This window comes from Barbatula barbatula, assembly GCF_947034865.1.
Source record: "Barbatula barbatula genome assembly, chromosome: 15".
Classification (NCBI taxonomy): Eukaryota; Metazoa; Chordata; class Actinopteri; order Cypriniformes; family Nemacheilidae; genus Barbatula; species Barbatula barbatula.
Genome location: NC_136778.1, coordinates 9,620,539 through 9,636,040, shown reverse-complemented (window position 1 = coordinate 9,636,040; position 15,502 = coordinate 9,620,539). Strand labels below are relative to the sequence as shown.

Genomic DNA, 15,502 nt, shown 5'->3' with positions numbered 1-15,502 from the left:
GTTAGAAAGTAAGAGAGGTTGAATCCGACGTCAAGGATTAATTTCTTTACGTAGACAATCCGCTGAAATGTGACGTCAGTGAACGTGACGCAAAGAGCGTCAGCGTTTAAATCCCACGCTCCAACCATTACATTTCATTTAGATTGGACATCAGAAAGTGTTTTATTTTCCAACCTACGTAGTTGTGGTAATAGTTTATTATCTAAACGTAGCCTGTAACACACAGACGCATTTTTACAAGCAACCTTAAGAAAGATGAATTTATATCCTAAAAATATGTAATTTACATTCAATAATCTAAGGATGCTTTCAGTCTTTTGCTTTAAAATGGACATTGGTTTGGTTGAAGAAGAAAAAATCGAAAACCCACGACGTGCCATTTTAAGTGCAACTATGTGATAGCGTGGAGGTAGCCAGTGCTCCTACAGTATTGTCACGTTTTTGGTCTTGGGCATGTCAGAGGGATGAATGTCATAGACTACGGAGGCGGGGGAAGAACACGGCCTCCACCAATCATGTGCAGTTACTAGGCGTGTCTGAGAGCGCATTCGACCAATTACTGCCCTCCCACCTGACGACCGTCAATCAGATGAGTTCTTTTCCCGTTGTTTCTACAGTACAGCTAGCTAGAGTTCTGTGGTTGTGCCTGTGTAGAGACGCGGACGGTCGCGTAGTTTTTGCGTGGAATAATGTTCAGACTTTGGACTAGATGCTCAGCGCGGAGTTAGCGGCCGATATCAAACATACAATATTTTCTATCGGTCAGAAGAATGTAGCGACCGTTCGTGGATCTCGGGTTAATTATTGTAGTTTCATTTTAAACGGAGTGCGTACTTGACCAAGTACTAACTAGCTAACTGGCTAATTCACTGCGCATCACCGCTGAGGCTAGCAGCGCGGGTTCGTGTCTAGTGAGTGGTTGGTTTTGAACAAACGCTAACAAAGAATCAACTGGTTGAACCAAACATAATGGTATGGGTCAACGGGATATCGCTCCGTTCGAAGCGTCCATGAAAAGAAAAAAACACGGAATTTCCGCCGTCTCGATGTGTCGACTGGATGTGGAGTCCGCTGTTGTGAAGAAGGAAGTTGAGCCCGACGGAGGAGATGGTGCCCTTTCTTCGTCAAGGTAACGCTACTTTTAAAGTTGGCCTAAGGTCTTTTACAATATTGTCATATTTTGTGACGTGTTTTTATACAATTGAGCATTAATAAACTCCAATTCCACCATAATTTACGTGACGATTTGAGTTCGTGTTCGTGTACTTCGGCTTAAGCTGTAAAATTTACTCCGTAACTGTTATATACAAGATTCATAAGTAAATGGTCACCTCAAAAATAATTGGAAAGAAATGTGTATATTACCATTACTACGAACAGATGTTATAGAAACTTTGAAACTCCTCTGTGACTGTTAAGTCGTGCGTGATTGCGTAACGGCGTCGATGTTTGGACCCTACTGACGTTCATTTGAAACGTTACCGACAGTTTTCGTCTTTTTCAAACTTAAAATCTACGTTAATGCCATTTTCATGAAGCCTTTTTCATTCTTCTCCAAAGGTACATGAAGAGTGCAAGAGTTTGCTCAAAGGCATTTAGATTTCCTAACGTTTATTATTTCGTATATGAACCATGTTTGCTCGTGATATAGAAATCCCGATGACTAGATTCTATGTAATGTTCACCTGTCGTCATAAACAATTAATTTCAGGGAGTAATCTAAACCCTTGAAGTCAACTTTGTAAGTGTATGAACTTTTTATATAGCGTTATTATTTGCTTGGATAGTATACCTTTATCATTTTATAGATTGCACGTATAATGCATAGCTGCTTTGGAATTAAACTGTTACTGATATTGCACAAAGTTATTCAGAAAATCCAAAGTATAATGTGAATACTCACAAATACACTGAAAACAATTGTTTGAATAAATCAAGTTTGTGATGTTTTATTTAACAAGTTCTGTGTCCTGCAGTCTATCTGTTGGCTGTGTACTTTACAGTGTAACATGTTTAGGCTTGCAGAAAGTTTGCAGTTGTCTTGTGCTTTTTTTTTCTTTGCAAAAGCAAATTAGCCAAGTATCAACATCTGTGGGTCTTCAAGGCAGTGTAGGCAATCCTGTCCAGAAACGTTGTTTGTCATGCTGGTTGGAAGTCTCTTAACATCTTGATAGCAATCAATAAGTTAAGTGAAACATTTGTATTTTTAAAATTATGTATCATCTGTGAAAGGCGTAGGGTCAAAATATGTTGGACCAATCAACGCCCTCGGTCCTAGGACAATGATAAAGAGACATCATATGAGCGTCTCTTTATGACAAGTCTCTGAGTCACATTTCGTCAGTGTATTGGAGCCGCCCATTTACAAATCTGCCCAAACTAAGACATCCGGCCTGTCAGCCCAGTGGTTCTCTTCGGGACAAGTCGACTTGTTATTTGCTACCTACTCCTTCCTGCTTATACTCAGTTCCCTGTCCAATTTCCTGCTCGCCTCAACTCAATTCTTTGTCCTTTGCATGTTCCCATCTCGTGCACTAACATTAAAGCTGTGAGTCGTGATCAATCTGGTATGTTTTTCTCTCTTTTTTCCTCCTTTTTCTTGTGCCTCAGGTTGAGAGAAGACGCCCCCTTTCGAGCATTGTGGAGGGGAAAAGGAAAAACGTGAAAGAGGAAGAAAAAGATTAAAAGATAGCTTAACTATGCCAGTTTGATTTGCTTTCAACTAACTTAGACCAGCCAGTGAGTTAAAGCAGCTCTTTTTACAGACTGTTATGGGACCATTTTAGTAATGTATGTGTTACTACTTTTATTTTGAAGGAAAGTTTTTAATCACACTTCAGTAAAACCGATATGCCTCTTTGTCTGGCATTACCCTGCAATTTGTTTATTCATCCATTGGAATGCTGCTGGATCTAAAAATATGATGATTTCCAACTCGCATAAATGCGTTGCTTGCAACAACACTAAAATCTGTGAAATGCTACAGATTGACATCAATTATGTCATTAAAGGGATAATTCACCCAAAAATTAAACTCACTATTTACTCAGCCTCGGGTTGCTTCAAACCTGTATACACTTTATTGTTACACTGTACACAAAAGAAGATATTTGAAAGAATGTTTGTAAACTAACAGTTCTGGGGCACCATTGACTACAATAGTAAGAAACAAAACTACTATGGTAGTCAATAGTGCCACAGAACTGTTTGGTTTCCCACATGCTTCAAATATCATCTTTTGTGTTTGAAAGAAAGACATCTTTACTGATTTTAAACCATTTGAGAGCGAGTATAGGATGACAGAACAATCCTTTTAAGTTTAGCCTGTTCAATCTGTGATTGAGCTTACACCAGGAAATTTGTCAATAAATTAAGTCCTTTTTACAATTTACATGGTCACAGTCTAGGCCTAGTCAACAAAACCTAGGGTGTGTTCATATATGCCATGTTTGGTTTGATTAAAATGAACTCTGGTGCGATTGCTCCATTAGTGTGGTTTATTTGTGTAAGTGTGAACGCTGCTACCCAACCCCTGATGGGCACTAAACAGGCGGCCCGAGACTGCTGAAAAGATGGGTCTCGGTCCACTTTCAAATGAAGTAAAAGTCGAAAACCTGTTCTCGTCGGGAGGACATGCTGAGGCTGTCATTGTTTCTTGTAAATGACATGTCGAGATTTGCAAAGTCAAAATCGCAAAATCTGACACCGTGACATCGGATCTGAACTGATGCAACATGGTAAACTTTGCTGCAACGCTGCTTTTGTCTTCTCTGTGGAACCCATGGTGATCTCCCACTTTGATGGCCATCTCCGTAGTTGTGCTTATTGTCTTTGAGCTGCAGACTCTGTGTGCCACTCAAGCCCCAGCCTCTCATCCACCGCTGTTGCCATGGCAAGCAGACCACAGAGGCCAGTCTAACCAGACGGGCCCAATTTAAATGATACCTTACAGTTTCACAGACCATGATTTAAAACTTTGAGACTTTATAGAGACTGAGTCAAACTCTGTTGTTCGGCTTTTGTGTTTTCTTGACTAAAGCCATGCAAGCCTCTTTTCTCAGATATGAAATACACTTTTGATATTATTTAGTCATATTTAACACAAACGCTTTCCTGTCCCTTTTCCTTCTGTCATATTCTTATTGATTATGTAATTTTTCCATAGTCTCCGTGTTTTGCTCGCGCACATTCCATTTATAGCCTACTGTTGCTGACAGAGACAGGCTGCAGATGCTGTTCCAAGTGTACTGCTGCTGGATTCAGCTGTGAAATCTACAGGAATAGAAAATGCCCCTTTTGAAGCCTTGTGACTGCTTTGTAGGAAAGGGACCTATAGGGCTGAGCAGGAGTTAGCCAGCAGTGCTCATTGGAGGGTTATATAACAGCTAGCCTTAGCGTGACACACATGAAAGCTACAGACCATGCATGCGCTGCTTAAAAAACTGTTTTGGTCTAAAGGTGTTTGTGGCATTTTTAAATGATAAATTGTCAAGATATTCGCCATCACTTTGTTTCTAATTCATTTAAAATGTCATGACTGGTTATGGTCTCAATTACCCAAACAGAAATTTAGACAGCCTTCTAATTTGTCCGTCTCACTTTTGGATACGAGAGACTCTTCTTGTCTCCTAGAGCTGTACCCTGCAGTAGAGAAGAACAGTCACTGACGAGACCTGCGGGGGACGTATGCCTGTGCTCAGCAGAGTGATGGATGGGGGGGGGGGGCGCGTCTACACCGCTGAGAGCGCTGAGGTGGATAGACGGTCTCTCGCATTTACAGCCTTTTCCACTCAAACTCCGGCTCTCTAGATCTGAGGCGGCTGTCTGACTGAGCAGTTGCACTCGTGATTAAAAACGCAGAACCACAAGCCATGCAGTTTCACTCCTGTTTGTGCCGATATAAATGAACCTCAGAAATATTGTGGTTTGGAATTTCAATACTCAAGAAAAACATTGTTCTTTCAATTTGGTTATCAAGAAGTTCTCGGCTTAAAAGCACTGGATAGAAGGTTTTGACTGCCGCAGCAGTTGAGCTCATGTGCTGCATATACTCCTCCAATGTGAGAAGGGAGTGCTAATGAAGCATGAACCTATTCTCAAGTCTACTGCAGTCGCAGGTGGGAGGAGCTACTGCTAATGCTTTCGCCTCTATGGAAGTTTTTCTATGGGGGGAGGAGAAAGAGCCTGTCAAGTTAAAGCATCACTTCATCTGTCGATAACTGGAAAATATGAGGGCAAAAGTGTGCATAGAAAGTGTCTATCAAGTGCGCCAAAGGTCTGTGTGTTGTGATTAGTTATTATATTATATATGGCAATATTATGTATAAATTTAGCTACACAGTGAACTCTGCACCATTATTTAATCAAAATTACATCACTCTAAAGGGTAAATTAAAGATGGTTACAGATTTCTCAAGCTGATCACAGAACACATTCACAATTAAAGAAAAATATTTCTGTCATTTACTCACCAGCTTGTCATTTCAAAACCGTATGACCTTCTTCCGCAGAACACGAAGGAAGATATTTGGAAATAGGGCTGTGAAATGAATCGAAAATGAATCGTAATCATCAATTTTGGCCTTCAATATTAAAAAAACAAGGTAAAAATTATTATTATTATTGTGCCACATTCCATTTGGTGAATGGGTGCTGGCACTCTTCGGTTACCCACTTTCTTGAACATATAATCTTTTTTGTTCTGCATAAGTTTTGAAATGGTTTGAAATGACAAGCGGGTGAGTAAATGATGACAGACTCTCCCTTTAAGTAAAACAAACAGTCCACCTTAAAGCTGTTTACTTCTCTGTTTTCTAGTAATAGAAATTCTAGTCCTGCATGTAAACTGAACTTTGTCAGAAATGCTACATGTTCTCTCATTTGTCACTTTGTACAGGTGATTTTGCATTAACCAGACCCTATACAATGTTTCTTGCTTGCTGCACAACATCTCATTGTGTTCATTTGATCTTATTGGATACAATTCGGCTGTGCAGATGAGACCTGCTGTGAAACTGTGATTATCACAATTCATTATATTATTTGGTTATACTACCATAGAAAGTGAAATATTCCTCTACTTTTCTCTGAGCTTGTCTTTCTGCTTCCATCTGTAGGTACACATTAGGCCGGGGGGTGAAACGTAAACTGAGTTCGTGTGAGGATCTGGACCTGCCGTATCCTCTGCAGAGGCAGCTTGTGCTGGACTTATGTCTGGACAAGCTACAAAGCTGCCAGCAGCGGGCCGAACCCAGCCTGCATCGTTCAGTTCTGCTGGCCAACACTCTCCGCCAGATTCAGCAGGAGATGAGACAGGAGGGGGAAACGTGTTTGCCACCAGCCCCTCTCGGCCCCTCGCTCCCTCATGCCTCCACCCCACGTCATTTCCCGGACTTGCCACCTGTGCCCTTAGACTGTCCTCCACCCCTAACCGGAACGCTGTCCTCTTCATTTCCCCTAACCACCACATCGGAGGACGGCCAGCTAGATGGTGCTGAAAACAAGACCGCTTTACCGTCCTTCACAGCTGAAGAGGATGCAAGATCGTCAGATTCGCTCTTCGGCTCGTTCGAGATTACGAATTCCACCAGCTACTTGTCTGACTTGCCACTGGACGACATCTTTGAGGACATCGACACGTCAATGTATGACTCCTCTGACATTTCTGTTCTGCCGGTTCCTTCGCAGAGATGCGGCGGGGTGGACGATGGCCTCAAGAATGCTTCTTACTGCACCTCCAACGGCAGCCTACAGCTCTGTCTCTCAGACCTCAATGACCTGGACCACATCATGGAGATCCTGGTGCACTCCTAAACCAAGCGCATCGCAGGGTCCTCACTCAGACAGCCATCCCGATGTTTTGTATGAGAAGTAATACCATGTTTTTTTAAACGAATGTTTTATCTATTTTTATACAAAGGACTGATATATTTATATAAGAAACTGTCTGACACACTCTCACTGTAGGATAAATGCACATTTTTAAAACTTTTCGGATGTCGAGCTTACACCGCCATCTTTCATATTTAAGCAAACTTAGATGAATATGCAGGGACTTCAGAAACAAAGTATTACTCTGGATGCTTTTATTTATATCGGAACATGACTCGCGAGATGTATTGTAGGAAATGGAGAAATAACGACGATTGTGACAGACGCTTTGTAGCTTTTGATGAGAGAAATCAATGACATTTATTTTTTGTGAACTGATCTCACTGTATTCTAAAGCATTACATTTACTGTCAGTAATTATGATTATCATGTCATGCACATGCAGCACCCACACTACCTCTTCAAGATACCAAGAGCTCTTTCTATACAAAGACCGTCATTGTTACAATTAACTTTTAATGGTTTCTTCTCAATAACTTACAAAACATGGTGATTGTTTTAAATACGACTCTCTGTTCACAGGAGAGCATGTCCTTAAATGGTAGGATTCAGTCCAAAGCTATCGCTGTAGAAGTTGGCAGAAATTTGTTTCTAAGCATTTCGGACACTTTTCTGAATCATTTGGTGTCAGAATCAGCTGTGTTGCTTGCGTATAAAGTGATATATATTTTATAATCTCTTGCTTTACTTTAAAGTTAATTCTACTTTTCACGTACACGATTGTCAGACACACAGCCACCGTCGAATCTCTCGTACGAACATAGTGCCTACAACAGAGAATGAAGACTGCCGACGATGAACTGCACACACTGTTGACAGGCATACAGACTTGCCTGAGTTTCTCGCTCGCATAATGCTTTCTGCATGGGGTTGTTTGCCGCTTTTCAAACATTTAGCATGAAGATGCTGTTTCCGCTAAAGAAGCCATTACCCAACTGTGGGTCCACATCTCCTTTACTACTGTCCTTCTTTCGTGTGATCTAGACTCTGTAACGTTTATTGTGGATGTCTGCCACTTGTGGTCTTAAAGACCGTTTCTCAATGTACAAGCTTATTCTTGTATATTTGTTTCAGGGGTCCAAACCGATGTTTGCCCTTTCCTTTATCAATCTTTAGGTGTGTTTAAGCCATCTCGGTCATTAGTTAAAATGATAGAAGTTTGTTAAATGGTACACCCAGGCCCGTTTTATCTCACTGTGTGACTCGTGCATTTAAAGATTGAACAACCTCAAGTGAGACTGTGGTTGTGGAAAGTGAGTTTTGAGCCAAATGCTGCAGACTGCATTAAGATAGGGGGAAGGGAAGGAACAAGAGACAGATTAAGGGGGGTGGAGCGGAGTTAAAGCAAACAGCTTCTGTCACGTGGAGATCCTTGCTAGCGCTAAAGGCTACATTGAGAGTTTGACAACAGCTGGTATCTGTATGCTCTCATTGGTGTGCATGTTGAGTAAAAGCTCCGCCCTCAGCGGGGCCTCGAGGGGCACCATTCTCCCCACAGCCAATCACTTTGAGCTTTGTTCTATGTCTGGTTAATGTGGAATAGGGCAACAAATGGTAGCGGTTCAAATCAAAATATTTGAGACTGACATAATGTCTACCCTGCCTAAGTTTTAACGGTCTTAATCATAACTGTTTGGACTGCTGTAAAAAAATACTACAGTTTGAGTCAAGACATTCAAACTAAATTAAAAAGCAACATTTTTACAACCTTACCTATAGAGTAAATAACTGTGTTTTTATGTGAAGTTGTTCGCATAGAAGACTTTGCCCCCAAACCTCAGGCTTGCAGATGCCCAACCCTGCCTTTTCAGAAGACGTACACAGCCACATAGAAACCCAAGGCTCATTAAAGGCTAATATACACGAAGACTTTCGCTCAGATTTTCAGTCTGGACTTGTTGCAGAAAGTCTGTGCCAGTAAGCAGATTTATCTGAAACTTTCAAAAAGTCTGCAAGTGTATGATGTCTATTAAAAAAATCTGTGCAGATTTTAAAAGTCTTGAAGTGTATTCCAGTCATTAGTTTAAACTCAGATTTGAGAACATGCTTAGCAGTCTCTGGTGACATCATCAGCATTTCATTAATCTGTTTTTAATGCTGAGAGCTGTGCAATGAGTGTATGGTTTTGTAAGCTTGAAATGTTTGTTTATCTTTTGTTTTTGTTTGTGTGTGTGTGTGTATGTATGTTTGTGTATATATATTTGTATTTATATTTTTGTGCTTTGTTTTTTGTTGATGAGTGATCATGAGATAATATATTGCTTTTATTTATGAGTGAACTACGAGACTTGGGTCTTTCAGAGGGTTTATTTGTTTTGAAGTGTGATTTGTACTTCACCTCCTCATAGTAATAATTATGTGTAAATAGTTGATGAAGAATTTTTAAGAGACTTTTGTCATTGAAATTATTTGTAAAGGTTTCATTACCTGCTGACTTTAAACTGAACGACTGTGGTATCCCTTTTACAACGTGTTCACTTCCCTTGGACATGCAGTTTGGCTGCTTTGAACGGTTTTAATGCTTGAGTAACTTCATCTGAGAAACGTTGAGTTGTTGGCCTCAATGTTATTTAAATGTAATGGTCTTAGGTCTCCTGTTGCTTTAATATGAGACTCTTGGAAGATGCTGACTATCCGGAGTTAGATTTTAATCTGGCCCAATTCATGTAAATGTATGGCTTAGTCTGCATCTATTGCAGTAATGCACAGACCTGTGGAAAGTTGTTTACCTTGTTTGGTACTTGTAAACAGCTCTTCCAAATAATGTATGGTACCTTAGATGTACCTGTTGCACAGAGAATAACAGCAAGAGTTTGTGATGATATGGTCTTCTTTTAACATTTTGCTTGGTTTTGAGGCACAAACATAACAAGCTTTAAGCATCGTCATGTTATTTGGGAAGACTTTTGACAAACTTTTTGTTTGAATTATCCTTATAAAATTGTAAAATCGAAAACCTCAAAATGTCAGTTTGTCCTATAAGTGCAATATGAGAATGTAAAAGCGCTGTCTTGCTTCAATGCAAACGAAACGATGTACCCGTGTGACTACATGTTTTCCTAACTGATGACTTTACACCCTAGATTTTTCCTTTCCCAGAAAAAGATTTTTTGTGGGGTCTGTAAATAAAGCATTTTCTCTTGCAGTCATGTTCTATGCAATACATTGTACATTGTCAAATAAAGAAAACCAAATTTAAATGTTTGATTTATTCACTCAGGATTCGACACAACAAAATGCAAAACGAGGAGCAAGTAGTGATGACAAAACATACAGTAAACAAGGTAGCTGTAAGGCAAATGTTGACCTATAGTGCCCCCTAAAGGCCAAATTTCTTAATGCACGTGAAGGGGATGGGTAAATTTTTCTTCATTAGCCCCTCATACTGTTGTCTAATGAAGAGTAATGTTTATAATTCTCTATATGAATTGTCTACATAACCAAACTCTCATCTGATAACTGTTGTGTGCTGGAGTTCTGGTACATTATGGCTGTCATTGCATCATCCAAGTTACTGTACACTACTGTTGTTCCCATTATTGGAATGCCCTTTGAGTGAAAGGATACAACATTTGTAAAAAGTGTATATCCCTTTCATATAAAATGGTAGTCTTATCATATTTATCTTGATTTCATTTATCTGTGATCCAGTGGTAATATTTTGAGCACATGTGACATTTAGTTATCCATTAAAGGGGTTTTTACACAGTGATCAATTTACATTTATGCATTTGGCAAATGATTCTATCCAAAGCGACTTACATTGCTTACTATACATTGTATCTGAATATGCAATCCCCTGGGATCAACCCTGTGACCTTGGCATTGCTAGCACCATGCTCTAACCACTGAGCCACAGGAAATGCAAAACATATATAAATATAGGCATAAATAAATGTGCACTTGCATATAAGGGATGGCAGTATGAAGCCTGGTCTCATTTGGCTTGAATATCTTATACGACAAGCTCACAAGCATTAATAATGCAACAACATGCATAAAATCAGCTGCCATTTTCCTCTTAAGTCTATCTCTTTCACACAGCATTGTAGCATGCTTATTAAAAGTTGCTAAGCATTTCATACACCAGATTCTTCCTTGTAGACGCTCAACCTCTGCCCTGTATCTGTGCACTCTGATGCAGTCCTCCTGGTGGGGGTGTTTGAGGGATAAACTGATGTAGAAAATGGCTCATTTTCTTCCTTTGTATTTCACATTACAGTATTTACAAAGCACTCTCTGCTGTTTCAGTTCGTTGGCTCACCTGTCAGATTCCTATAAATAATTCACTGTATTTCCTGTGTTGGCTCTCTACCTTCAGAAGGTTTGAAAGAGACCAAGGCTCTTTATTCCTGCACTTATTTATCAGAGGTAAGGTATTATTAGGTCTGTCAAAATACATTTATAATATGTAAAATCTTTTCACAGTCAACATAGACAATAAATGGTATTCAGATTTTAATGTTACATATAGAAGTGGCACTCTTTGCTCTCAAATAATTGATTATTTCATCAAATTATGAAAGAGGAGCCCAAGTCATTTGAAGGTTGTAGCTTATGTCTTTAAGGCTAAGACCACAAACTAGTAGTCCTGACCTGATATGATGTATAAAATGAATCAAATGTAAAGCTCAGGTTGACTGAAAGAAACAAAAGCATTAACTAGATGTGGATTAATTTGAGTTAATGATTGTAAAATGTCAAGGACTGCAGAATTATCACATTTTCTAAAATAAGAGCAAATATTTTAACCCAGAAGACAAGACTCTTTATCTCCACCTGCTGGGCTTACAGCACAGAATGCACTTGGAATAGACGTCAAAATACTTGTTCCGGTTTCACAGGCGAGGTTTAAGGCTAGTCCTATTTGAATGTTTGAACTGTCTTACCTGAATATAACTTGCCCCGAAATATCTTATAATGTATCAGTGCCTTTGTTTTGTCTCAAAAAGCAGACCAGTATAATTCTAAGGCATTTTTATAAAAGCGACAGAAATATCATAATTCAACTAAGGCATAGTCCAGTCTTAAGCGAAACCGGGCGTTAAATTTTTGCTTTTCACACTTTTGCTTTTTTAATTATCCGTGTATGAATGCTTTAAGATCATTTACTCTCCATGTTAAACCCATTTTGCTATTTAATGTTTATATTACAATGTTGCCTAGGTTGAATGTTTTTGTAATTATTTTATTTGTTGAATTATGTAGGCTATTGTTTTGTTTTTATTGACTGGTGTTATTTAGAAAGAACAGATCACAATAATTCTAGGCCAATTAATTATATTCACTCATGGACCAAATCGATTAGTCGGTATCTGCATAGTTTAGAACAAATATAGGCCTACGTAAATATGGCAAAGTATTTTTTCGTAACTGGGAATAGTTAAACTGTTTATAGATGCATATCTTTTTGAGTGTATGGATATTTAACTTTTTATGTGTCAAGGGTTAGTGTGTCCGAGATTTATGATTAAGAGTTGAAGGACGAGATGTACGGAGAAGGTTTGAGCAAGCTAGGTAATGAAAACCCCTTTGACAAGACGGCCTGTTCCAAGAAGGGGGTCCTGCTGTTCTCGTTTCCAGAGGAAGTTCCAGTTCTGGTACTTTCCTGGGGGCTTTAAAAGGTCTGGTTAGGGAAAGATTACCACTAGTAGTTACACGGAAAACAACTCCATACATGCCCATTAAATAGACCTAAACCTAATCTACATCAGATATTTCCCAATTTTCTACAGAGTTGTTTCTTAGATAGGCTACTTGTTTAGTGGTCCTTTACTTTGCAGGGTTTCCGTGGCTCCATGTGAACCATCTGCGCTTTTATTGCTGCATACAGCTGTCCTGTCACAGTTTTACGTCAGTCGCTGCGCTACAAACGGCACACCGGTAGTTTATCGGAAGCTACAGTGTATCTCTCTTCAACAAATTTTGTCATGGCCAAGTGGGGAGAGGGAGACCCACGCTGGATTGTGGAAGAAAGAGCAGATGCGACAAATGTCAATAACTGGCACTGGTAGGTAACGAGTGTGTATCATGCTTTGGCCGGGTTTCATCAAATTTGTGTCACAGTGTGTTGAAAATTGGTGTACACCAAATTAAGACGACATACATGTAGTTTTATTTGCAAAAAAATAGTGATTCCTTATACGATTTATAGTATATTTAGTTTTTCCAGCGTTTGTACGAAGTCTCTGGAATGTCCGGTTGTTGAATGTCCTGGTCTATATTTGGAAGTTTCTGAATGTGAGACAGAATTAGACTCTGTACTCTGTTGAAAAGCAAACCAAGACCTATGAGTTTAGACATGTAATTAAAAATGTATTTGTATAAAAATATATTGATATATTTTGTTATAAAGCAATAGATTCTGTTATAAAGTTACTCAGCCATAGCCTTCTAATGTACAACTCCATAAGAAAAGGGGAACCTGCTTTTTTCTGAAATTGTGATGTTATATGAATCTATTTTATTAACTAAAATCTTATCACAGGACAGAGAGAGACGTGACAAGCTGGTCTCAAGATGTTATCAATAGCCTCATCATTGGAATTCGCGTAGAAGGTGAAGACGGCTTGTGCGAAATCACAGACGTCAGCAATATAGACGGCGAGGCCTCCATCAATAACCGCAAGGGGAAACTCATCTTCTTCTTTGAGTGGAATGTAAAAGCCACATGGACTGGTGGGTATACAGAAAAATAACAATATTCAGATAAGCAAAGCATTTAACTTTCATGCAATGTTATGCACTTCAGGAACAAATAAAAAGGGAATTAAATATAAAGGAACTGTGGAAATACCAAATCTCTCTGATGAAAATGACATGGATGATTTAGATGTAAGTAAAAAACTTGCTTCTCCAATAAAACATTTTGTATACAAAATAACTAACTGCATGAAACGTTTATATCTTTTTATTGTACAGATCTGTGTTGCAGCTTGTAAAGACCAACCAATCACACCTTTGACTGATCTCATGAGGAAGGAGGGAGTAAAAAAGATCCGAATGGCTCTGGGCAACTATGTGAAACATCTTAAAACAGGTGATGGCTCGAAGACATTCTAATTAATATCGGTCTGTTTTTTGTGTTTAAGTTCATCACTGTGTTCTTACAGAATTCTCTCAGGGTATGATTTTACCAACAGCAGATGGATACAGTAAACAGAAAGAGTCACAAGCAAAGTTGAAGCTGGACAAAACCCAGGCAAGTTCTAAATGCTGACAGATAAATGTCTTAAATCAACTTTGTAATGTATGTGTGAAATGAAAGATGATTTAATTGTTTATAGTATGAATACTGCAAATGCAATACTAAATAACATTTTTTTTTGTTTCAATACATTTTTAAAGGCCTGACAAAATGTAAATAAGGCCTATACTTTGTGTGTTTTAGTATGTTGGCACAGCATTGAATATGTTTTTGTCTCCCACAGACTGGGTCATCCACCACAACTAACACTCCCACCAGTGGTGTCAAAATTTCAACAGTAATGTTCACTCTAAAAGAGACTTTCCTTACCTCACCTGAAGAGTTGTACATGGTTTTCACAAACCAAGAGGTCAGAATCTGTTTAAATGCATATACAAAAACAATTGGAGAGGTACGGTACTGGTGTTCTTTTAAGGAAAGATGAAGTATGAGGTTGAGCTCATCTATTGCATGTCACTTTCTTGTTGGTATAGATGGTACAGGCGTTTACACACCTTGCTGCTTTTGTGGATGGGTGCTCGGGTGGCAAGTTTCAGCTGTTGGAAGGAAATGTGCATGGACAATTTGCAGAACTGGTAAAAATAAACCTGTAAATGATCAAAATAATCATCTGGTAAAAGTGTGTTTTAAAGTATCCCGTATTATCAGTGGCATTTTTTCCTTTTCTTTAGATTCCTGATCAGAAAATTGTCATGAAATGGAGATTTTCATCCTGGCCAGCTGGTACAAAGCTTTTACTTATAAATAAAATACATTCTCTATAATTTATTTTCTGTTTATTTAGGAACAATATGAGGTGTGATAAATGTCATTTTTGTGACTCTTCATTTAACTTGATTGTTTGCAGTCAGTGCATTTATTTAATTTTCTCCCCTAGGACATGCATCAACTGTCACTTTAAACTTTGTGGATCGAGGCAATGAGACAGAATTGACTCTGGAGGCCAGAGGAGTTCCTAGCAATGAGGAGGAAAGAATGAAGAAGGGCTGGCAAAGATACTATTTTGAGGCCATTAAACAGACATTTGGTTATGGAGCACGACTTTAAACCAATGCTACACTATTATTCATGATGTGTCAGAAATGTGGGACAGTAATGCAAAAGACAAGCGCCTTCTTTAAGAAAATAAGTGCCTCGATTGTTTTATGTGTTTCTGCATATGATAATACATTGTGTTTGAATGTAAGATGTATGTCTGAATGTTATATTATTTATTAGATATGTTATGAAAATGCCAGACATGGACAATGCGTTTTGTAAATTAAAATATATTTGCTTGTGATATATTTAGCAAGAATTAAAAAATAAATAATCAAAAATCAATTCATTTGATAAAAACGAAAAACTTTGTTGTACATTTACAAGTTATTGAATATGCAAATCACTTTAAAATCGTTTTATTAC

The 15,502-nt window shown here is 38.7% G+C and overlaps 2 protein-coding genes across 7 annotated transcripts; both read left to right on the top strand.

Moving 5' to 3' along the window:
- The first annotated feature begins 428 nt into the window (after positions 1-428).
- Positions 429-10,084, top strand: LOC306904851 (SERTA domain-containing protein 2). Of its 6 annotated transcripts, XM_079475011.1 has the most exons (5): positions 988-1,129; positions 2,068-2,739; positions 4,613-5,275; positions 5,897-6,016; positions 6,117-10,084. In XM_079475011.1, the coding sequence occupies exons 4-5, from the start codon at positions 5,997-5,999 to the stop codon at positions 6,811-6,813; spliced, it is 717 nt and encodes a 238-aa protein (XP_079331137.1). In that variant the 5' UTR covers positions 988-1,129; positions 2,068-2,739; positions 4,613-5,275; positions 5,897-5,996; the 3' UTR covers positions 6,814-10,084. The 6 variants fall into 6 exon arrangements, with proteins under 6 accessions (XP_079331133.1, XP_079331137.1, XP_079331138.1 ...); XM_079475012.1 differs by lacking the exon at positions 4,613-5,275 and having other exon boundaries at positions 2,068-2,184; XM_079475010.1 differs by lacking the exon at positions 4,613-5,275.
- A 2,669-nt stretch (positions 10,085-12,753) lies between these two features.
- ahsa1a (AHA1, activator of heat shock protein ATPase homolog 1a) lies at positions 12,754-15,431 on the top strand. The gene is made up of 9 exons (XM_079475559.1): positions 12,754-12,901; positions 13,379-13,569; positions 13,643-13,725; positions 13,813-13,930; positions 14,004-14,092; positions 14,322-14,447; positions 14,572-14,673; positions 14,770-14,821; positions 14,976-15,431. Exons 1-9 carry the CDS (start codon positions 12,822-12,824, stop codon positions 15,143-15,145), a joined length of 1,011 nt encoding a protein of 336 aa, XP_079331685.1. The 5' UTR covers positions 12,754-12,821; the 3' UTR covers positions 15,146-15,431.
- Positions 15,432-15,502: the final 71 nt, after the last annotated feature.